This window comes from Malaya genurostris, chromosome 2 (assembly GCF_030247185.1).
Source record: "Malaya genurostris strain Urasoe2022 chromosome 2, Malgen_1.1, whole genome shotgun sequence".
Lineage (NCBI taxonomy): Eukaryota > Metazoa > Arthropoda > Insecta > Diptera > Culicidae > Malaya > Malaya genurostris.
In genome coordinates, this window is record NC_080571.1 from 350,354,761 (window position 1) to 350,379,298 (window position 24,538).

General features: G+C 36.3%; 1 protein-coding gene across 2 annotated transcripts; it reads left to right on the forward strand.

Annotated features, from left to right (window-relative positions):
- The first annotated feature begins 14,710 nt into the window (after window positions 1-14,710).
- On the forward strand, window positions 14,711-24,337 carry LOC131432113 (serine/threonine-protein phosphatase 6 regulatory ankyrin repeat subunit B-like). 2 transcript variants are annotated; one of them, XM_058598204.1, is made up of 2 exons: window positions 14,711-14,942; window positions 15,004-24,337. In XM_058598204.1, the coding sequence occupies exon 2, from the start codon at window positions 18,908-18,910 to the stop codon at window positions 21,395-21,397; it is 2,490 nt and encodes an 829-aa protein (XP_058454187.1). In that variant the 5' UTR covers window positions 14,711-14,942; window positions 15,004-18,907; the 3' UTR covers window positions 21,398-24,337. The 2 variants fall into 2 exon arrangements, with proteins under 2 accessions (XP_058454187.1, XP_058454186.1); XM_058598203.1 differs by having other exon boundaries at window positions 15,004-19,275.
- Window positions 24,338-24,538: the final 201 nt, after the last annotated feature.

Below are 24,538 nucleotides of genomic sequence, written 5' to 3' on the forward strand. Positions count from 1 at the left end.
CGCAACAAAAAGCTGGATATCGGCATTCAACCATACACTAATATGACCTACAAATTTATTTACGATTCTCTATGAAGATTTTAATTTTGGAAAAAAATGTACTGGTAGTCGAACTTGAATAAAACTCGGCAGATCTTTTATGGGATTATCAAATTATCAGACTCGACAAACTAGAAAAATTAACTAGCAAATATAAATAGGCAGCTTATGAAAAAAAATTCTTGAAACTGAAATTTTTTCACTGAGCACTCTACCTCCGAACCGAATTAAAAATTGAAATACTCTTAACAGATCGGCTGAAAAGTTCGTATCGTTTCTATGAGAGGGCGCCACTAGAATTAAATCCATACCATTTTCAGTTAGTACCAACCTTCAAAAGATACGTGTATAAATTTGACAGCTGTCTGATTATTAGTTTGTGAGATATTGCATTTTGAGTGAAGCTACTTTTGTTATTGTGAAAAAAATGGAAAAAAGGAATTTCGTGTGTTGGTGAAACACTACTTTTTGATGAAAAAAAGTGCCACCGATACCAAAAAATGGCTTGATGAGTGTTATCCAGACTCTGCACCGGGTGAAGCAACAATTCGTAAGTGGTTTGCAAAATTTCGTACTAGTCATATGAGCACCGAAGACGATGAACGCAGTGGACGTCCAAAAGAGGCTGTTACCAATGAAAACGTGAAAAAAATCCACAAAATGATTTTCAATGACCGTAAAATGAATTTGATCGAGATAGCTGACACCCTAAAGATATCAAAGGAACGTGTTGGACATAATATTCACGAATATTTGGATATGAGAAAGCTTTGTGCAAAATGGGTGCCGCGTGAGCTCACAATCGATCAAAAACAACAACGAATTGATGATTCTGAGCAGTGTCTGGAGCTGTTAAATCGAAATAAAACCGATTTTTTTCGTCGATATATAACAATGGACGAAACATGGCTCCATCATTTCACTCCGGAGTTCAATCGACAGTCAGCTGAGTGGACTGCACGCGATGAACCGAAGCCAAAGCGTGGAAAGACTCAACAATCGGCCGGTAAGGTTATGGCGTCTGTATTTTGGGATTCGCATGGAATAATTTTCATCGACTACCTTGAAAACGGAAAAACCATCAACAGTGACTATTATATAGCGTTATTAGAGCGTTTGAAGGACGAAATTTAAAAAAAACGGCCTCATTTGAAGAAGAAAAAAGTTTTGTTTCATCAAGACAATGCACCGTGTCACAAGTCGATGAAAACCATGCTGAAATTGAACGAATTGGGCTTCGAATTGCTCCCTCATCCACCGTATTCTCCAGATTTGGCCCCCAGTGACTTTTTCCTGTTCTCAGACCTCAAGAGAATGCTCGCTGGTAAAAAATTTAGAAGCAATGAAAAGGTAATCGCTGAAACTGAGGCCTATTTTGAGGCAAAGGACAAATCGTACTACAAAAATGGTATCGAAAAGTTGGAAGATAGCTATAATCGCTGTATCGCCTCTGATGGCAATTATGTTGAATAATAAAAACGAATTTTGGCAAAAAAATGTGTGTTTCTATTAAACGATACGAACTTTTCAGCCGAACTGTTATGGTATCTTAGTACCTTTCATTCGAATTTAAGTTTGTCAAAATCGGTTCAGTCATTTTCGAAAAAAAGTGATTGATATTATTTTCACATATTTGGTGCATATCACCTGTAATTCCGGAGCCGGAAGTCGGATCCAAATGAAATTCAGGAACTTTGTATGAGACCATTGGACGTTTCAATTGAATATAAGTATCAGAACCAGAAATCGGATTAAAATGAAAGTCCGTAACTTTGTATGGGTAAGTAAGGACCTTCATTTGAATATAAATTTGTGAAAATCGGTTAAGCCATCTCCGAGAAAAGTGAGTGACAATATTTGTCACACACACAGTTCGTCGAGCTGAGTCGAATGGTATATGGTATTCGGCCCTCCGGGCCTCGGTTCAAAAGTCGGTTTTTGTAGTGATTGTATAGCCTTTCTATATGAGAAAGTCAAAAAGATAAAAATAAAAGAATGCCAATGAATTGAAGTTTTTTTTTGAAAAAAATATGCAATTTTTACAGTCGGTAGTGCAGTAATACCGTGCCGGTGGTGTAATCCTACTACATGTTTTATGCTGCTGATTCATGCTGTTTAGCTTGACTTACATATGCAGAAGTAACAAAAACGCAGGTTCGTTTCATTTGTTAAATTTCGTTTAATTGGTTTAATCAAAATAGAGCATGAGATAGTAAGTCTAGGTTTAACTAGGTTCATAACTGTTCCAATTTGTAGGTCATATTGGTTGCTGGCAAACGAATCGAATTCGGCTATTCTGGTCATTTGAATCCAGTTTCGAAAGAATTTGAAATGGTGATTGAGAACTTATATGTTCAAAGGAAAAATCTTACAGTTTCATACGGAATTCCTAAATTTCTTGTGAACTACTTCAGGGTAAACAGGATTTGTAGAGTTTGTAAGATTAGGTCCGAACCATTTTTCCTATTTCTATTCAATGAACAGTTGTTTTTGCGAATTTCGCGGTAATATTCATGATGTAATGCGTAATATGAGAAAGGCATCATTACACCACTTGGTGGAATAAAATAGGTCCAAAACGACAAGTCAAATCTGGACAAAATTTAATATAATATTAGACATATAAAAATCGATCTCTTACCCTTTACCACTATAAGATTTTTGCTTCAATCCCTCACAGTACCATCCACTTTGAGCAACCCTATGTCAGAAACAACTTGGTATGTTTACACAAAACTTACAATGTATCAATTTTTTATGAAGAATAGTAACAACTTAAAACTTGAAGATCGGGTAACCCATAACTGATGCTTAAGAATCTACAAAGTAATTCAAAGCGTACCGAGAATTGAATACATAAGCAATCATCAGTAATATTGTTTGTTTTGGGTCCTCCCGAAACGAAATCCTGGGTATAGGCCTGGCATAGGTCATGTAAATTACCGGCCATGCAACCCGACTTCTGCCATATCGGTCCCCGGAATGAGACAACCTAATTGACTAGAAGAACCAAGTAAGCTTTACTTTACTTGGCCACCACAGCATTCAATTATATTCCTATCTCTATGGAATACAGGATGGCAAGTGACCGGGAAAATCGGGAAAACCGGGAAAAAGTCGGGAATTTGGTTTTACCGGGAAAAGCCGGGAAAAAATCGGGAATTTTAGTGCAAATCCGGGAAAAAATATACTAGTCCTAATCTTAGTAACGATTTTCAGCATCATTATTCAGAAGTTCAGTGCAAGTTATGAAACTTCTTATTGTTTCTCACAGGTTCAATGGTGCACAATCCATTGAAAATGGAGCCAACACCTCAGCAATTTTAAATCAATAAGAGCTTTCTTAGTTGTCATCAATAACAGCATAATCAATGCTCATAATGAAAAATAAGGATAATTTGGATGCTTCTGCTGGATTTCTATAAATCTCGACAAATATTAGAAAAGATTCCAAGTGCAAATGACAGTTTCTCTTTGTTTATTTTCTCTTTAAATCATAATGTTAAACAGCAGATCGAAAGTTGATAGTTTCAGTCGTTATTCTATACAAAGTGTAAGATAGAAGGATTGCCTATAGGACCGTAATAATCTAAAGAAAAAGTAAAGAAAGAGGAACTGTCATTTGCACTTAGGCCCTGTTCTAGCGTTTTTCTTCCAATTTCAGAATAAGTATGCATAATGGTAAAAGTAACATCAGGTATAAAATGTTTGATAAATTTTTTAAGAATTCTTAGGGGCCGTGTTTTTAGTTGCCAGCCAATGATTTCCCTAATTTCACCAAAATTTGTCTTAGTAATGTCAAATTGTGATAATACTTGTTTAGTAATCTTGGTATTGATTTCAATAGGATTCACAAAATCGAAAAAGCTGTCGACTTTCATTTTATCCCTCGTTTGCAAGGAGTATTTGATTTCCTTCTTTGACAGCTGAAATTGGTTTTCCAGAGTTCGTAAGAGCCTGTTCAGTGTCGATGATAGGAGAATCAATTTTAGATCATCTCAGTCACTAGAAGCATAGATGGTTGTTGTTTTTCCAAAGTGACAAGCGTACATTTTAAGAATTCTAGAAGGATTTTGTTCTCTCGCCAAAACCCAACTCTGAAAGAATATCCTATATGTTGTTAGCAATGGTCTCTCGTCCTCATAGCACCTCGTGCACTGCACAACTGGTCAAATAGGCTCTGTAAGAACTTGTATGCACACATTCAGGAGAGGCTTCAGTGGTTTATGCTTAGAGCAGTTGAAAACAAATTGCTGTCTCAGTTGCAACGTCGAAACGGTTTTGATTTCATACCATATAAGCAGTGTACAACCCGTAAATTTTGTCACGAGACGCCACTGCACAGTGGTCCGGATCCACAATTTAGGGGGACAAAAACATTTGTGGCTTAGCCTTATACTTTAGAGCTATGATGTCTTCAGAACAAATGATCAGTGAAAGATAAGCCATATTTTGAAGCATATGGTATTAGGGTGGTTCTAATTATTAGGGTGATCCAAAAATTATTTTCCGTATGTGTTGAGATAGAGGACTGCATCCTTCGGCAAAATTGTAGGAAAACTTATATCAAGCAACTTTGCCGAAAACACTATTGTAGTATCTCTAACGGTTTTAGTGTTACAGCTATTTTAATAGATCAACTTAGGGTGTTCCTAAAAAAATCAGATTTTTTGCTCTGGCTTTCTTAATATTCACTTCTCGATTTTGGTGTCTTTGAATATCTTTTAGAGTTTGTTGAAACCAATTTTTTCATGACTAGCGCATTCAGGTAGCGTTTTCTGAACCGAAGTTATGAGCAAAACTAGTTCAAAAACACATCATTTTTAAACTGCTATATCTAACATTGGAGCAAACGAAAAAAAAAAATCGGTTTGTTTCATTTGATAGAAAATACTTTCGAGCATGTTTATAGAAAAAATGGCGGAGGAGATATTTTTTTAAATTTTTTAAATTGTGTTCAAACATTGGGTTTTTTCATTGAAATGCTCTTTCATGTAAGACATTTATTAGCTATACATATTAAAATAAGGTATTGCTGTCTTCTAGCGTGTTAAAATTAAAAATGTTAATTCAGCTGCATAATCGGGAAGATAGTGTACACTCACGTTGGTTGTTACTCTATTCGATAATGCTATTACAGGATCAAACGTTAAAAGAAATCGTTTGAATACATCCTCTAGATTCACTAAACGATTGAAGTTCTGCGGATGGAACTGCCTATACTTGCGAATTGATTTATTTCGACTCTCTTGCACTTCCTTACTGTACATACCAATAGGAAGCAAAGCATGTTTTATAATTGCAGTCCCATGCACCAGAAGTTTATGCACGGTTGGCGACAGAGCATACCATCCATACAGATCCACAAAACGAATTCTCCTGGAAAGCAGGTACCGAAATCTTCACATTGCTGTTTATCAACGTTAAGATTATAAAAAAACGTTCAACTATATTTCAATTTAACTCGATGATTTGCACTACTGTGTTATATTCTTTGAAAAATCTACGGGCCCAGATACCATCATTCGAGTTGCCGCCTCCAGGTAATGGTTCACCAATACCAGACCCTGTCAGCTTGGAGCGAAATCAATCTTCAGTATAGGAACGCCATCACACGGCATCACATTCAACATATCATGTCAATTGTGTGGGTGCGCAGTGCTGCTATTTTGGCGCGCAAGATTTTGACGTTTATCTTCCCTACTTCAATGTACGAGATTCGATGCGGACTCACCTGAGGGCACCATGCTCGCAAAAAAGGATGTTTCCAATGATTTATTCTAGAAATGTGCGAGCTGGATATCTTGTTAATATGATGTCTTTGCTAATACGTAACCCTAGCCGCTCTTTTAATGCCGTTAGAATGTTTGTCTCTTGCTCCTTGACATGCTGATTTTGTCGGGACACGCGCCATGTCGGTTTCTCAATGTGCAAACAATAACTCACTTTTAGCCAAAGTTCCATAGATCGAATCATTGCGTGCAGAAGCGAAATTCCAAATTGTTATTTGTTTGGATTATTCTCATTTGTTTCAGTTCTTGAAAAATTCAGAGCTTTTCCTGAGCGCTGTACCAAGCTTGGGAGTGTATGCCTGTTATGTCGTTTAACACTTTCGTATCGTTCAGGCAGAACACTAGCTTCGTTGATACAAATACTTTCCCCAATACTGTGGGAGAAAGCTCTGCAATTTCTGCATTTACTTTGTCCACTTCCTGCTGTTAGTTCCGTGTTTTCCTTTTGAAAGATTATTATTCTGGGCAGTAAAGGGAAACAGATGAAGGATAATTGTTGTTCCAGATTATCCAGCCTTCTTGCTCAACAATCAATCGCAAGGGAACCAAACAGATAGCAAATATTGTACAGTAAGGAAGCGCAAGAGAGTCGAAATAAATCAATTCGCAGAACTTCAATCGTTTAGTGAATCTAGAGAATGTATTCAAACGATTTCTATTTACGTCTGATCATGTAATAGCATTATCGAATAGAGTAACAACCAACGTGAGTGTACTCCATCTTCCCGATTATGCAGCTGAATTAACATTTTTAATTTTAACACGCTAGAAGACAGCAATACCTTATTTTAATATGTATAACTAATAAATGTCTTACTTGAAAGAGCATTTTTCAATGAAAAAACCCAATGTTTGAACACAATTTAAAAAATTTAAAAAAATATCTCCTCCGCCATTTTTTCTATAAACATGCTCGAAAGTATTTTCTATCAAATGAAACAAACCGATTTTTTTTCGTTTGCTCCAATGTTAGATATAGCAGTTTAAAAATGATGTGTTTTTGAACTAGTTTTGCTCATAACTTCGGTTCAGAAAACGCTACCTGAATGCGCTAGTCATGAAAAAATTGGTTTCAACAAACTCTAAAAGATATTCAAAGACACCAAAATCGAGAAGTGAATATTAAGAAAGCCAGAGCAAAAAATCTGATTTTTTTAGGAACACCCTAAGTTGATCTATTAAAATAGCTGTAACACTAAAACCGTTAGAGATACTACAATAGTGTTTTCGGCAAAGTTGCTTGATATAAGTTTTCCTACAATTTTGCCGAAGGATGCAGTCCTCTATCTCAACACATACGGAAAATAATTTTTGGATCACCCTAATAATTAGAACCACCCTAATACCATATGCTTCAAAATATGGCTTATCTTTCACTGATCATTTGTTCTGAAGACATCATAGCTCTAAAGTATAAGGCTAAGCCACAAATGTTTTTGTCCCCCTAAATTGTGGATCCGGACCACTGTGCACTGGTTGTTAGAAGTAATCTGGTTTGAGGGAGGAGTGTTGTGCTTTAGTTCATTCATTTTAAATTTTTAACCTTATACTATACCAGGCTAAACAAGTATTGGAATATACTAGAGATGGACAGTCCGCGTACGGTCCAAAAAAACTAGTTTTCCTCGAAGATTGAGTGTACTGGAGTTCTTTATTGAAGAACGATAGGTCTTTACACTTCTCAATAGAATAGGCTTTCGAAACGTTTGCTGGTTTGAGGAATCTGGTAGAAGTTCGCGAACTTTGAAAATGTTTGTTAGAGAATGATTATTGATAGAACACATGCAAAAAGACTTTATTATTATTGAATCTGTTTACTACAAAATATAATTTATAGCTCTCATATTATTTTCGAAGAAACATACAAAGTTTCAGAAAAACGAAAGAACGGTTCAATAGAACTAATTCTTTCGGTACAACAATCAAGTTTTCAACAGTTCTTTAAAATGAACGGTTTTGCCCATTTCTAGAATACACTCCTAACTTGCCTAAGTTTTAAGAAGGACTGATTTTCCAGATAGCCTTTAAAAGACTGATTCAGTGGTAGTCTTGAAAAAGATTGAAAAATAATTATTTTATTTTAATTGTAAGACTTTAAATTCAATTTTTCATCATCAGGCTTTCAAATAACTGATGATATTTCTGGAAAACTATAAAACACCACCAATAATCGTCGAATATGATGTGAAAGCTGCGCTTAAGAGCATTATTGGAAAAAGCAAGAAGTTTAAATAAATTGTGTTGATTTTTCAAGAAAGTTGCAATAATTTTGATGCTTCATTCCTTCGTGAAATGCAAGACTGATCACTTTCATCACCGTTGGTCAGATATGTTTCTTGTTTTAATTCTATTGTGACATCGAAGTTACTGGCGAAGTAAAATACAAAATAAAGATGGAATACATTGGGCTGGATGGTACTGTTAGTTAAGAAGATAAACGTTTTGGACAAACTGTTGATGAGAGTTTTAATCGTAGTTCCAAGGAGATACCCGAAAAATACTTATTTCTCAACTCTCGATGTTTTTTTGGACATGTAAAAAAAACTGGGAATTTTTAGTCTTGTGCACCGGGAAAACCGGGAAAAATCCGGGAAATTGAAATCGCTAATTCACTTGCCACCCTGATGGAATACTTCCGACAGAAAATCAACACACACCACATCACATGTTTATCTTCACTTCCACTTTGCCATCCGACGCTGATGTACTTTTACTTATGCCAAAATGAATTAAGAAATAAAATAGTGGTGAACTTAGCACAGTGATATTGACAATAGTTTAAAAGTCCTACGTAAAAAGTTGACATAATCTAACTGCGCATGTGATTTTTAGTAGCCCGTATTATGGCGGCTTACTTCATTTCGATAAAAAAATTATAAAACATGCGATTATAATTACTTCTTATCCGAGCGCAAGTGTTACTCTCGTTTTTAAACCATATTTATTTATTTATTGTTTTTTTTAATAACTATTTATTGGAATATGAGTTAAAATTAAATTATTAAGATTTAAATTGGGTGTTCAGCCACAAGTGGTGACCTTTCAGCTTTATTATATACATGATTTGGTTATTACCATGAGGACATCATTTGCTTCCACAATTCTGGGATTTTTGTGTAGGGAAAATTCTAAACCTACTTGTATTGTGTAATGGGGAAAAGGAACTTATATACTAACTTACTAACTAACACAGAGAGCGAATCGATTCGATTGAAGATTGCATCGATTTTTGTCGGAATTTGCTTATAATATTATGTCACATTACATCTAATGGTTCTATATTTGTGAGTCTGTGTACCTCATTTGTACTAAACCAGGGAGGACGCTTCAAAATTATTTTCAGAATTTCAAATTATTTTCATCATCAGGCTTTCAAATAACTGATGATATTTCTGGAAAACTATAAAACACCACCAATAATCGTCGAATATGATGTGAAAGCTGCGCTTAAGAGCATTATTGGAAAAAGCAAGAAGTTTAAATAAATTGTGTTGATTTTTCAAGAAAGTTGCAATAATTTTGATGCTTCATTCCTTCGTGAAATGCAAGACTGATCACTTTCATCACCGTTGGTCAGATATGTTTCTTGTTTTAATTCTATTGTGACATCGAAGTTACTGGCGAAGTAAAATACAAAATAAAGATGGAATACATTGGGCTGGATGGTACTGTTAGTTAAGAAGATAAACGTTTTGGACAAACTGTTGATGAGAGTTTTAATCGTAGTTCCAAGGAGATACCCGAAAAATACTTATTTCTCAACTCTCGATGTTTTTTTGGACATGTAAAAAAAACTGGGAATTTTTAGTCTTGTGCACCGGGAAAACCGGGAAAAATCCGGGAAATTGAAATCGCTAATTCACTTGCCACCCTGATGGAATACTTCCGACAGAAAATCAACACACACCACATCACATGTTTATCTTCACTTCCACTTTGCCATCCGACGCTGATGTACTTTTACTTATGCCAAAATGAATTAAGAAATAAAATAGTGGTGAACTTAGCACAGTGATATTGACAATAGTTTAAAAGTCCTACGTAAAAAGTTGACATAATCTAACTGCGCATGTGATTTTTAGTAGCCCGTATTATGGCGGCTTACTTCATTTCGATAAAAAAATTATAAAACATGCGATTATAATTACTTCTTATCCGAGCGCAAGTGTTACTCTCGTTTTTAAACCATATTTATTTATTTATTGTTTTTTTTAATAACTATTTATTGGAATATGAGTTAAAATTAAATTATTAAGATTTAAATTGGGTGTTCAGCCACAAGTGGTGACCTTTCAGCTTTATTATATACATGATTTGGTTATTACCATGAGGACATCATTTGCTTCCACAATTCTGGGATTTTTGTGTAGGGAAAATTCTAAACCTACTTGTATTGTGTAATGGGGAAAAGGAACTTATATACTAACTTACTAACTAACACAGAGAGCGAATCGATTCGATTGAAGATTGCATCGATTTTTGTCGGAATTTGCTTATAATATTATGTCACATTACATCTAATGGTTCTATATTTGTGAGTCTGTGTACCTCATTTGTACTAAACCAGGGAGGACGCTTCAAAATTATTTTCAGAATTTTATTCTAAATCCTTTGAAGCGTTTTCTTCTTCCCTGGGCTTTGGATGATGAGCTACAGGGCGCGTACCCCCGTTTGGTGGATGGGGGTGGGAGTCAATTTACACTTCGCGTATTGACAAAGTCGGACCATACCGAGATCGATCGTTCGCTTATAAATGTAAAAGATGAAAATTTTTATGTTGTCTGGATCGATCACGGAGTGGACAGGACTAATAATGCTTGAAATTGACAATAGGTCATTAGGTGGTTTCGGGCATTCTTATGCGTGGAATTGGTCACCAATTTGAATTATTTTGATCCAGTTGGGATGAATATTAATATATCATATTCGTCCTGAACTTGGTGAATTTAATTCTAAAAGGAGGACTATTGTTATCAGGAACAGGAGTAAATTGATATCTTATGAACCGTCGAGGAACTTTCAAACCTTTCCGATCCGGCTCGGTATCGGTACTAATGTTTCCAAATTGCAATAACTGATTAATCAGATGTGAATACACTCTCAAATCGGGAAAGGTTTGAATGTACTTAGATTTCTTCAACTTGGACACAGATGTCACCTTCTAACTAAGAGTGTGAGATGTGTGTTTCTGGAAGAGAACGGTTCACGTGGACCATTTCATCCACTCACACCTAGTATTTCTTCACGAAATACATGTAGTTTTTGTTTCCTGGATGCGTGCTCAACACTAGAAGGCCCAAAACTTAGTATAGACCTAAAATGCTTAAAAGCAGTCAAAATGATTGAAAGAGAGAAAGTCAATAATATAAACTGTGACAGAATAAATAAAAGCTAGTGCAGTGTGCCTAAGTGCATATATCGTTAAATAAAGAATTAGAAAAGTTCACAGAATTTCAAGCTATCTTGCCATTGTTTACATATTGTGACTTTCCTGGGCAATCTAGTGTTAAATGCGCATCCTTAAATTATATAATTTAACAAGCTTACTAACACCTGATTTTATTTTATTTTTATCACGAGAAACTATCAAAATAAAAGATTGTAGACAAAAACGATATGGAGCGGAAAAATGCCACAGGTATACCAAAAGAAAATTGAAAACAAATCAAGAGCCCCAGTAAAACGACGAAAAATTGGTGTTTTCATGTAATAACTCATTTGATGACATATTAACTTTTGGTAAGTCACAATATTTCTATTTTTATTATTACTCTTATTATTATCATTATTATTATTGTTGTTGTTATTGTATTATTATAAATATTATTGTTATTATTATTGTTGTGATTGTCACTATTATTATTTCTTATTAATATTATTATTGTTATAGCAATTATTACTATTTCTTTATTCTTGATAAATTATCACATTGAGATATTAACAGGTTTCTCCGGCATAGTAAAAAAAGCGATGCAATTGGGAAAAGGAAATGTAACGTAACTTCGACAAAGATAGAAACAATCAGAGTAGATTAGAATGGATAGTGTTAGTAGACCAAACATATCTACATCTATTTAGGAACTTTAAAGTAATAATCGTTTGTACCGCTTCAGACATAAAAGACTATATAGGAAAGCAGGGCCAAGACCGAAGCGGATACAGTGCGAAATTTTGCAAAGCTTCATCGACGAGGTAGGTAGCTGGTAGGATGACAAAATACCAATACGATACAGACGCGTGACTCAATGATTGACTGGTTACAGTCGGAGATCATCACCGTCACTGGTGACATAGATTGTTGTTTCTTCCCAGAACGACAAGCGTCCATTTTGGGAATTTTTGAAGAATTTTCTTCTATGTCGCTACAATCGGATTCAGGAAAAATCTCGTAAATATTGTTAGACGGCGTAGAATCAACGGAAGGGAAATCCGTCCGTTGTCTTTTATTTTTACATTCAGATTCTATAAGATCGTGAATGTTATTAGAAAAATGTTGAATAACGGATTGTGATTTATTCCGTATTGAATTATTTTTAGCCTTAGGCTTGTTGCCTTTCCGGTTGGACGCAGGCATTTTTGAAATGAATGAAATTTTAAATTATATTAACTAGGCTAAATTAGTCTTCGATTAGACTCCTAGTTTGGAAAAGTCTTGATAAAGACTGATTAGTTCGAAGAATAGTTAGCCTTAAATCACTCAATATCACTCTTTGTATAGCCTTGGGAAAGGCTGACTAATTGATAGCAGGGTTGAAATAAATCGAACTTCTCTACTGAAAATCAGTCATAGTGAAATATCAGTCACATAAGCTGAACATGATATTCATGTCACTTATCACTCGAGTGTCTTTCGGTGAAGTGATACGCAACTGATTATCAGATACTTAGTCCTGATATATCTATTTCGGTATCAGTCAACCGGTGTTAGCTCTATGACCGAGTACGCGTCGTCGATGCAAGACCATACGATCAACAAAATTATCCAGATTTCAACTTAAGCGTCACGGAGGACGATTGGTTTGACTAATAATTGCACAGGTTCCGCGAGGTCCCTGCATTATGGCATGTATTAGCTCTAGATTTTCCACAGTTATCCAAGTAACTAGTTAAATGATCTTGTAAATTATAGCTGTTATATTGAGCCTTATGCGGTTTCACATTAAATCTGTTTGTACTTAGACATGCATGGCTTAACCTTTGAGACAAGCGTATATTACTGGTAGGATCAACCAGAATTCGTCAGTGATCAGCCATTAAATCTGGTATGAACTATGGTATGGCCGCCTTCGTTCAACACCGTTCTTTGGTAGCTATCAAATCACCGTCCTCCTGGATGAGTCGGATGTGATAGAGGATGATCAAAAGTGTGAACGAAACGTTACTGCTGAACTGGCCAATGAACTGTCCGAAAGGATTACTCTTGTGAGATGTGCCGTGCATACCTTACAGCTTGCAATACTGGATGTTGTTGATAAATCCGATGAGTCTATCCGAGCCATCACTGCTGTTGCTAGAAAATGTAAGCTGGTGAAGTACCGGTCAGAGTTTGAAAGCTACGATGCTTCATACCCACCCGTCTGGAGTAGGACACGATGGGGTGGTATATTCAAAATGATGGAATCGTTCGTACACCAAAAAAGGTTTTTTAACCAGTTGGCCGACAATTTTCCCGAACTAGACCTTTCCAATCAATGGTCGTTTATTGAGCATTACTATGATACGTTTAAGCCGTTGTACATCTGCACAAAGCAAATGCAAGAGAAGCACGTGTCGTTATCTGACTTCTATATGGCATGGCTGATGGCAACGAGTGAGGTACAGAAAGTTCGCGAAAACTCTTTCAGTCCCCATTTACTTCGGTCGTTGAACAATAGATTGAACGTTTTGCGCCAATTGAAGGCGGTCCAGATGGCATTATACCTGGATCCAAGGTTCAACTATCGAGGTTCTAAAATATTCACGGCTGAGGAAAAAGATAAAATTCAGCAATACATAGTCGATACATGGGAACGTATCTGCCAACTGGGTAAAACACCGGCTAGTACAAGTAGAGAATCGTCAGAGTCTACCGATGATTTTGATCAGTATCTTACGCAAATGTTTGGTGAATCCGTGAATCTTGGTTGCGAGACCGGGTTTCTTCAACAAGTTAAGTCTTTGGACCTAGAGCCACGCCAAAAACATAACTACAACGTGTGGGACCATTGGTTGCGCCGTAAGACTACGCACCCAGAGATATATGCAGTAGCAATGGTTGTACTATCCACACTCAAGTCTCTGTTGAACGGTCTTTCAGTGCCCTTGCCTTGGTTCTCTCTAATCAACGCACTGGCCTTGGGAAAGATACGTTGGAAAACATTTTACTTATTAAATTAAACAAAGACTTATTCTCCAGGGCGCTGGGAACTGCGTATGATTGGAAGGGCCCAATCGACCCGGTTGACGATGATTCTCAGGAATGAATATGATACCATTGATGCTCAACTGAATGTCGAATGAGACAAATATTGTCGTCTATCACTGGCTCATCGCCGGGTGATAGGGGGATAACTTTTGTTTACATTTTCATGAAATTAATTTCCAATGATACTGAAAGGGTTCGGCAGTCATGATACTTGTTATGATTCAATTAGCGACAATCGTCGTTGGGTGGACGATGATATATGTGTTGTCTCAATGTAAGCTCGAGTCACCATTGTGATAACGAATTTTTTCAGCACTGATTGATAGTCTTTAAAAAGACTGTTAGTGATTCAGGTACTGTTCAACACCGACTGATAAACCATATTTATCATTTTGATAACAACCGGTCTGCTTTTAAGATAACAGTTTAACAGTTTCTTCAAATTTTTACACCATTGTTGATTCAGTTCGTGGCGAATAAAGACGTTTATTTCAGTTCACTGTTAACTGGTTTTGTTTTTAAGTTTGACCAAGTGCTTCATTCTCGTGAAATATTGAAAATCATATCAACTGAAGTTTATGGTATATGCGGGGCACGATTATTTGAGTATTTTTGAGAACACACAGATTCAGGTTTTAGAAAATGCAACTGCAATTCAAACGCGAGTAAAAACTAAACAATTTAGATCGAAGTAACTGATATTGGCAGTGAGTCATCTGTGAATTTCATAACCGATTTCCTGTTTAATCGTAATCGTTAACGTTTTAGCTGTTAAAATGGCCGAAGACAACACAAAATATAAGAAGACCGGTACACTGGGAGGAGCTCGCCACGGTGACTCTTTCCAGGTGCACTTACTAATGAAAATCTACCAAGGAGCTGCCCGTGATGAGAGTTTTACAAATTTCCGCTTAGCAACCGAATGGGAAGATGCCGAAAAATTCGACGATGCGGCTCTGGTGTGGGAAACAGATGACGGAGAAACTCAAAATTATTTGTTCGTCCAAGCCAAACACAAACAGTCTTCGGATATCGACGAAAAACATTTTTTCCCGGTGAAAGAAAACGACAAGGTAAAGGGAGTCTTTTCGATGTACAAATATTTTCAATCGTTTTATAACATTATGAACAACAGTATGTTCGATGGTGGGAACCATGATTTTGTGATCTACACGAATGCAAAACTAAATAATAGTTTGGGGTGGTTCACCAATGATGATATCCAACCTTCAGGTGCTCTGAAATTACTAGGAGGCAGCGGAGAGTTTTTTAAGGTACGAAGTACTGATGAATGCATGAAGAATTTATTAGATTTTAGCAACAAAGATTTCAACGATTTACTAGAAGAGATAGAAAATGTTTTTAGAGATAGCAATGAAAACATTAAAACCGATTTAATTAAAAAGTATTGCGCTGAATTGAACAATCAAGTGCTTTTTGTTGATAATGGTGCAGTTCGATTTACTGATAGATTCAAGAATTGTGAAAATTTGATCCCTGTAGAAATGAAACTGCACGAGGTTTTTTCGAATGGAAACAAAATGCAAACTATGATGAGTACAAATAAGCAACTGATCGAAGCACTGAATTTCAAAAATCAATCTAAAAGTAGACTTAGATATTTTAAAGAAGCAGATGCTAAGAACTTCCTTGAAAAATGTATCATTGCTACCAATCAGCCAAACTACGAAGCTCTTGAAATTCAAATTACAGAAAATTTCAAGGGGGATCAGGACTATGTCTCAGATAAATTGTACGCCAAATTGATGTTTGTAGATCTGCGCAAAATGATTTACAGTTGGTTAGACTGCAAGGAAAATGATTTTTGTCATTTTCTAAAGATAACTGAATTTACAGAGCTCTCAGCGAAAGTCATTTGTACCATTGCAGATTTGAAGCTGGAGAACCCGACAAACTTATTTAAATACGAGATGAAAAACGTTCACATCAAATTTGCAAGTTGCAGTCCTCTAGAAAATTTGATTAACTCTAATTTTCCTATGGTTGTATATAAAAGTACCGAAGAAGGGTTTCTAACTTGTCTTAAAGTGTATCAGATTTTTCATAGCAAAAAACAAAACTATCACTATTTGAAAATAACAGATTTGCTTCACTTTGAGAAAGAAATAAATAGTTTCAAGAACGCGAATTCGGATGTTTATATTCTACTTGACGATGATTGTCCAGAGTCTAAGGTTTCATATGACTTTTTCGAATCAGATTTTGTTGGCAAAAAAATCAAACTTATTTTCTTAACATCCGTTGAAACTCGCGCCAAAAATTTCTTCAAAAATCATCCTTTTTATTCGATTGAAGATTCAAAAGACAACATGAAACTGTTGAGCAAAGATAGTCAAGAGAAACTTTTACAAGAGTCAGTGTCATTTCAAGGTGTTGAACTTAGTTTGCATAAATTACTTCCGACTAAAAATCTTCGTGCTCTCATAAGTGACAAAATAGTCGAAAAGTTGATACAACAAAACCGTATTGAAATTGGAACTGCTTTACCTGAATTGCAACTTGATTGTTATATCGCACAAACTATTAGTGACACGTCGCTTGGTACTGGGTCTGATTCTGGTTCTGATTCTGATTTTGATTTTGATTTCAATTTTGATTCTGATTCTGATTCTGATTCTGATTCTGATTCTGATTCTGATTTTGATTCTGATTCTGATTCTGATAATGACAATTATAACGCGTCAAACAATTTATCTACGATTCGAAAAGCTAAGAAAAACTATAGCGAAGGGGAATTTCTCAATCATTCCTTCCGATTTAACACGATTTTGCTGACCTCATTACCAGGTATGGGGAAAACTACCCTTTGGATGAGATTAGCTCAAGTTGCAAAGAAGTTGCATCCTACTAATTGGATCCTGTTCGTTCGACTGCCTGATTGTGCGAAAAAACTAGAAGACACAAACGAACTAACGAATTTAGAAGATGCAATTAGTCTTCTCTGTGAAATTCTGTCGATGGAATCTGACTTTGAACGAATATTATTTTCGAAATGGCTACAGGAAAACGAAAGCAAAATTACCATATTTTTCGATGGTTTCGACGAACTTCCTATGAAAGTAATGGAGAAAGCTATTTCATTATTTCGTATGCTTAAAAAAGCGCGGATTTTTATCAGTACACGATCCCACCAACAGGAAGTTTTGGAAAAGGCCATAAAGGTGGAGACATTTGACTTGCAACCGATTAGCGAAAGTGACCAAATAGTTCTTTTGAAACATCTTCTCGATGTTTCGGATATTCGTGATCCGACAAATTCATTCGTAGAGAAACTGATCAAAAGCAAACCGATGAGGATCCTCACAAAAACTGCTGGCACTCCTTTAATTATTAACATGCTAGCCGAAATCTATAAATCATATGTGAATGAACTACGCAAATCAAACGAAAACACTTCTTTGCAATCCCTCGATCCAGAAAATTTGGACTTTGTGGAACTATTCGAAAATTTTACATACCATTCATTCAAACGGCAGCATAAAGTGAAACGTAAATTGGACGATGATTTGTTGGATAAAAAGCATCTTTTATATGTAGGCTACGTCAAGCTCCATAACTACCTCGGTCTCATGAGTTTAATTGGGAAAGAAGCGATGCATTTGATTGAAAATGACGAACAAGAAAGCAGATCACTAGAGAAACAAGCAGATCGGGTAGACTCTCTAATTATGCCAAAATATTCAAATGGAATTCCGCACTTCATCCATGCCACGATAGCTGAATTCTTCGCTGCAAAGTGTTTGGGTGAGTGTTTGTGTCGTATGAGGTATATCGACAAAAATAAGCAAATAACAGATATTTATGATTTGTACACGATTTTATTAGAACACTACCCGTTCGTTCGTAAAATCTTGTTTTTATTTGCAAGATCAAATGAGCAGCTTCTGGATAAATTATTGCAAATGTGTTTGTTGGTGCGTCCTGATTCGTTTTTGTGGTATAAACAACTGATTTGTACAATGTCGAACTGTAGTGAAGTTATCTGCAAAATGAGGGAATACATCCCTAGCTACTTTTACCCATCTTTAGATAACATTAGAGCAAAAGACCATAACAACCTACCATTACATGCTGCTGTCCGGAGTGGTACTGCCGATCGAGATAATTTGTTGTTGAGCCAAGAGGGATTAACAAATTTCGTTCTTGATTTGTTGTTAAATAAAAAAAGAGAGATAAATTCTACAAATGCGAACGGTGAAACTGCACTGGACATTGCTTTGGAATTTGGTGACGCTAAAATTGTCGCACTACTTCTGGGCCAGTCAGCCATGACAGAAAGGAGTTCCATGGAGAAAATACTTGCAGGTACTAATGAATGCTCTCAACTGTTCTTAGACCGAGGAAACCCTGAAAGTATCAAGAAAGCCATTCGCAATGATCGGTCTCCCTCCATAGGTAGTTACATGTTTGCTCTAGCATTGCAAAATTTAACACTGACCAAAAGAATTATCTCAAATGCCGTTATTTCTCATAATACTGATAGAAGCAAATCGTTGAAGTTGCTCTAGCATTGCAAAATTTAACACTGACCAAAAGAATTATCTCAAATGCCGTTATTTCTCATAATACTGATAGAAGCAAATCGTTGAAGTTTTTGATAAATGAAAACGATGATTCAGCACGTGAAATTATCAAACGATTGCTACAAAATATGAGAGTCTTGCTAAAGGGAGGAGCTGAACTCGATATCGAAGCCTTCAATATTTCCATTTTATTAGGAAATCCAGCAACAAATGAATGTATAGAGCTACTACTAGAATACGTAGGTGATCAAGAAGATATCCACAATGAACAGTTTACTGCTTTACATTCGGCTGCATTCTTCAATAACCCCGAGTGTGTGGACATGCTTAGTCAAAGAGGATTTTCAGTAATGACAGTAAATAAATTTTGCAAAATCCCTCTTCATATCGCCATTGAAGAGAATGCTAAGAAGGTTATCGAAATATTGCTAAAAGATAAACAAGCAACAGAAATGTTGCGCACTTCGGATAACGATGGACAAACTGTTTTACATTGGGCCGCAATGTATCATAATTACGAGCTCGTGAACATTTTTATTGATCACGGTGCATCGGTAATGGCAAAGGAAAAAGATGGTAAAATCCCTCTTCATATCGCCAGTGAAAAAAACGCTATGAAGGCTATCGAAATATTGCTAAAAGATAAACAAGCAACAGAAATGTTGCGCACTTCGGATAAAAATGAACGAACTGCTTTACATTTGGCCGCAATCCATGATAATTACGAGATCGTGAACCTTCTTATTGAACGCGGTGCATCGGTAATGGCAAAGGATGCAATTGGTAGAATCCCTCTCCATATGGCCATTGAAGAGAATGCTAAGAAGGTTATCGAGATATTGCTAAAACATGAACAAATAAATGAAATGTTGGACACTTCGGATAAAAATGAACGAACTGCTTTACATTTGGCCGCATACTCTAAAAATCACGAGCTCGTGAACCTTCTTATTGAAGGCGGTGCATCGGTAATGGCAAAGGATAAAGATGGTAAAATCCCTCTTCATATCGCCAGTGAAAAAAACGCAAAGAAGGTTATCGAAATATTGCTAAAAGATAAACAAGCAACAGAAATGTTGCGCACTTCGGATAAAAATGAACGAACTGCTTTACATTTGGCCGCAATCCATGATAATTACGAGATCGTGAACCTTCTTATTGAACGCGGTTCATTGGTAATGGCAAAGGATGCAATTGGTAGAATCCCTCTTCATATCGCCATTGATTATAACGCTAAAAGGGTTATCAAAATATTGCTAAAACACAAACAAGCAACAGAAATGTTGCGCACTTCGGATAAAAATGAACGAACTGCTTTACATTTGGCCGCAATCCATGATAATTACGAGCTCGTGAACCTTCTTATTAAACTCGGTTCTTCGGTAATGGCAAAGGATGCAATTGGTAGAATCCCTCTTCATATCGCCATTGATTATAACGCTCAGAAGGTTATCGAAATATTGCTAAAACATGAGCAAGCAACAGAAATGTTGCGCACTTCGGATAGAAATGAACGAACTGCTTTACATTTGGCCGCAATCCATGATAATTACGAGATCGTGAACCTTCTTATTGAACGCGGTGCATCGGTAATGGCAAAGGATGCAATTGGTAGAATCCCTCTCCATATCGCCATTGAAAAGAATGCTGAGAATGTTATCGAAATATTGCTAAAACATGAGCAAGCAACAGAAATGTTGCGCACTTCGGATAAATATGAACGAACTGCATTACATTTTTCCGCAATCTCTGACAATTACGAGATTGTGAACCTTCTTATTGAACGCGGTGCATCGGTAATGGCAAAGGATGCAATTGGTAGAATCCCTCTCCATATCGCCATTGAAGAGAATGCTAAGAAGGTTATCGAAATATTGCTAAAACATAAACAAATAAATGAAATGTTTGATGCTTCGGATAAAAATGAACGAACTGCTTTATGTTTAGCCGCAATCTCTGGTAATTACGAGCTCGTGAACCTTCTTATTGAACGCGGTGCATCGGTAATGGCAAAGGATGCAATTGGTAGAATCCCTCTTCATATCGCCATTGAAAATAATGCTAAAAGGGTTATCAAAATATTGCTAAAACACAAACAAGCAACAGAAATGTTGCGCACTTCGGATAAAAATGAACGAACTGCTTTACATTTGGCCGCAAACCATGATAATTACTACCTCGTCAACCTTCTTATTGAACGCGGTTTATCGGTAATGGCAAAGGATAAAGATGGTAAAATTCCTCTTCATATTGCCATTGAAAAGAACTCTGAGTATGTTGTCAAAATATTGCTAAAACATGAACAAGCAACAGAAATGTTGCGCACTTCGGATAAAAATGAACGAACTGCTTTACATTTAGCCGCAATCTCTGATAATTACAAGATCGTGAACATTCTTATTGATCGCGGTTTATCGGTAATGGCGAAGGATAAAGATGGTAGAATCCCTCTTCATTGGGCTGTTATTAAAAACAGTTTGAATTTAGTTGAAATATTGCTTGAACACGAGCAGGCATCCAACATGTGGAGCACCCCAGATAAAAACGGATGCACTCCTTCACAACATGCCAAACTGAATCGTTTCCTGTGCTGTGCCGATATTCCACCGAAACTTTGAGAATCGATAATGACAGAATACGATTCACAGTGATTTTTACCTGTTTATCGAATCTACAGTGATTTTGGTTTCCGAAGTGGTTCTGGGTGTTAATTACTTTGATTTATCATATTTTAGATACTTTTTATAAAGCTTGCTTCAGATAGAATTGGAACAAAGACAGTTAGTTATTTATTATTGAATTCAAGATCTTTTTTATTTAAATGTAGCGTTTTCTTCATAAAATTATTCGTCACGGTTTGGAAGGAATTCTCGAATTTTTCCTATAACATGGTTCATTAGACGGCGCACACCTTCTTCGTCCATCGTTTTAGCTATCTTATTCCACCAGGTCGTCATCTGATTGATGCCTTTGACAACCTTTTCCTTTGCCTTGAGGCTCCTCTTCATGATGGCCCAGTATTTCTTTATAGGGCGGAACTGGGGGCAGTTGGGTGGGTTAAGGCTTTTCGGAACAAACTGGACCCCTTTCTCTGCATACCATTCTTGAACGACTATGCTGTAATGACAGCTTGCCAAATCTGGCCAAAACATTATGTGATGGTCGTGGGATCGAATGAACGGCAAAATTTTTTTTTGAGACACTCTTTTTGGTATAGTTCCGATGTCATTGTCTTATTTGTAACGAAAACTTTCACCACAGCTCCAAATGCCCTGTCAAATCATAAATTTTCTTGCAAATTTTTCGGCAAAAACAAATTCAAATTTGGCTGGAACATCCCCCCGAGCCGTTGCCAAGTAAAATTTTTGACCTGAAATTTGCCCGAAGTCAGCCTTGACATAGTTTTCATACACGCTTAAAAACAGTTACTCAAAAATGAGTAAGATCTCACTCATCTACAGAAAAAGTGGAACAACTCTAATTTAGAGTAACTCCGAAGTTACTCAAATTTGAGTTCTTCCACTGGAAACGGTATTTGGGTAAAATCTACTCATTTACTGAGTAATACTTTATTTGTACATGTACCAAAAATAGAGTAACTATCACTCAAATTTTGAGTGAAATTTTATTTCACATATACCATATTTGCAAAAAAAAATCTCTTTTACTGAGTGTATTGTGTTAAAATATTAAGTAATTGAACTCAATACTATATCAAGTGGTGGTTGCTTGGAGTAGTGTGTTAATCGCAAATTAACATACATGTCAGTTATGCTCAGGCACCAATCATACACTTATTCCTCATAAATGACATTTGACCATATTCGGTTTCATTCTAAAGCACAACACGGAGTTTATCATTCCGGTTTTTGCAGACACAACATCGTTTGTGTTGAGCGACTCACCCTCGAAATACGCGATCTCACTAACAAAATATACAACCTGTTGCTACAAATGGTTATTACAACCTTTAGACTGATCTTGCGAATAGTAACAAAAAAACGAGCTATTGCGTTAAACTCAAATTTAGAGTAGGAGTTACTCAATATCATTGATGATAACTACTCAATTTTTGACGTTTCCATGTATCATTTGAAAATGAGTAACTAGTACTCAAACTTTGAGTAACTTTTTCTAAGCGTGTAGTCCATCAGAAGACACCCGTCGAACTTGGTCAGCACCTGGTCATATAGTTTCCGAGCACGAATTTTGACCACACTATTCTGTTTTATGGTCCGATTGGGCTGTTTGCTAGCTCGATACGACTTGATTCCTTCCCGGAGTCGAGTTCTCCTCACGGTACTATCGCCGAATTTTCTGGCCAAATCACGGTCCGACAGATCAGCATTCCTCTTAATCGTCTTCAAAATCTTACCATGCAGTTTCCGGTCGACAGTTCCACTCCGACGATTGGCTTTAGGCTTCCGAATCGTCGTCAATGTTTCCTCATACCGTTTGATAACGCACCATACGGTATTTCTGGGCAATTTAAGCTGTTTAGCTAGCCTAGATGCAGACCACAATGGATTTTCCAAATAACTGTGCACAATTTTTTCCCTTCTTTCGGCTTCCATGTTGATTGTTTACAAAGTACAGTCGATTTGCGGAATGTCAAAAATCATACAGGAAGCTGACAAAATCCCCAACACGTGGGCGCCAAGAGCTTCCGAATCCGTCCACCAGGAGTGACACAATATGAGCGAAAGTTTGTTCCAATTCTAAATGAAGCAAGCTTTAGCCAAACGTAACAGATTTTCAATATGCCGAAGGAAGAATGAGAGTTGAAATTCTACTGAATCACCCTGCACACCTTAGTTCGGTTTCGTCTTGTCATCGAGGAACGAGCGACGTTGGTAATTTTATTTCAATGAGAGACTAAAGCGCTTCGTCTGTCTGCGTTTGTTTTGGATGCGGTCATTTATTAATGAGGCAGTAAAATAACGAATACAAGACTGTTGAATAAGAATTTTTTAATTGGCAATGCATGACAAATTAAAGCTCTGTAAACGATATCTTGCGAGTTTTTCCTTTCTCTATAGAAAGGTAAAAGAATTGCTGACTTTTCGAATTGCTGGCTTAGCAGATTTGAACAATTTGAACGAAACATTATTAAACTTCTAACCAAGACAATAATTTTACGTAAATGATTCACTTCATGTTGGTATTTGTACTGGCTATTTAACACCTTGAGTTAATATTGTCTGTGTCGCAAATGCACCATTTTCTCTATTTTATTCCAGGCGATAGGTGCCAATAAGCCAACAGCAAAGTTCAATATAAAAATAAACTAAAACTATCCTTAAATAGTACATAGTTCGAAATAGCATTTTAGACCGGATGTGCCTTTACGATTTGCATTAAAAACATTATAGACAAGAATGAATAAAAATGTGTTATTTTTGAATCCTCTACTGGTTTATCAACCAAGGAAAAAAAACATTCTAATGTTGTACGATTATTGAATTTATAGTAGAAAGTATAAGAAAATAATAGATTAAGCAAACTGTGTATGTAATAAAGATGTAAGATGAACAATAAAATTTAACCTGGTTTATTCACGCAATTGTTTGCTTTTAACGCTCACCAACGAATGCCTTTTACTCGATTTTTTGAAAACTTCGGACTATTCTTACATTTAGGTCTCGAATTGCTTTGTGTTTTTAACGATGGCCTTGGCGGATTTCACGCTGATATCATTTTGTTTTCTCCTGCTCGAATAATCAGTTTAGTATTGGGAATTGATATAATTTCTACCCAGA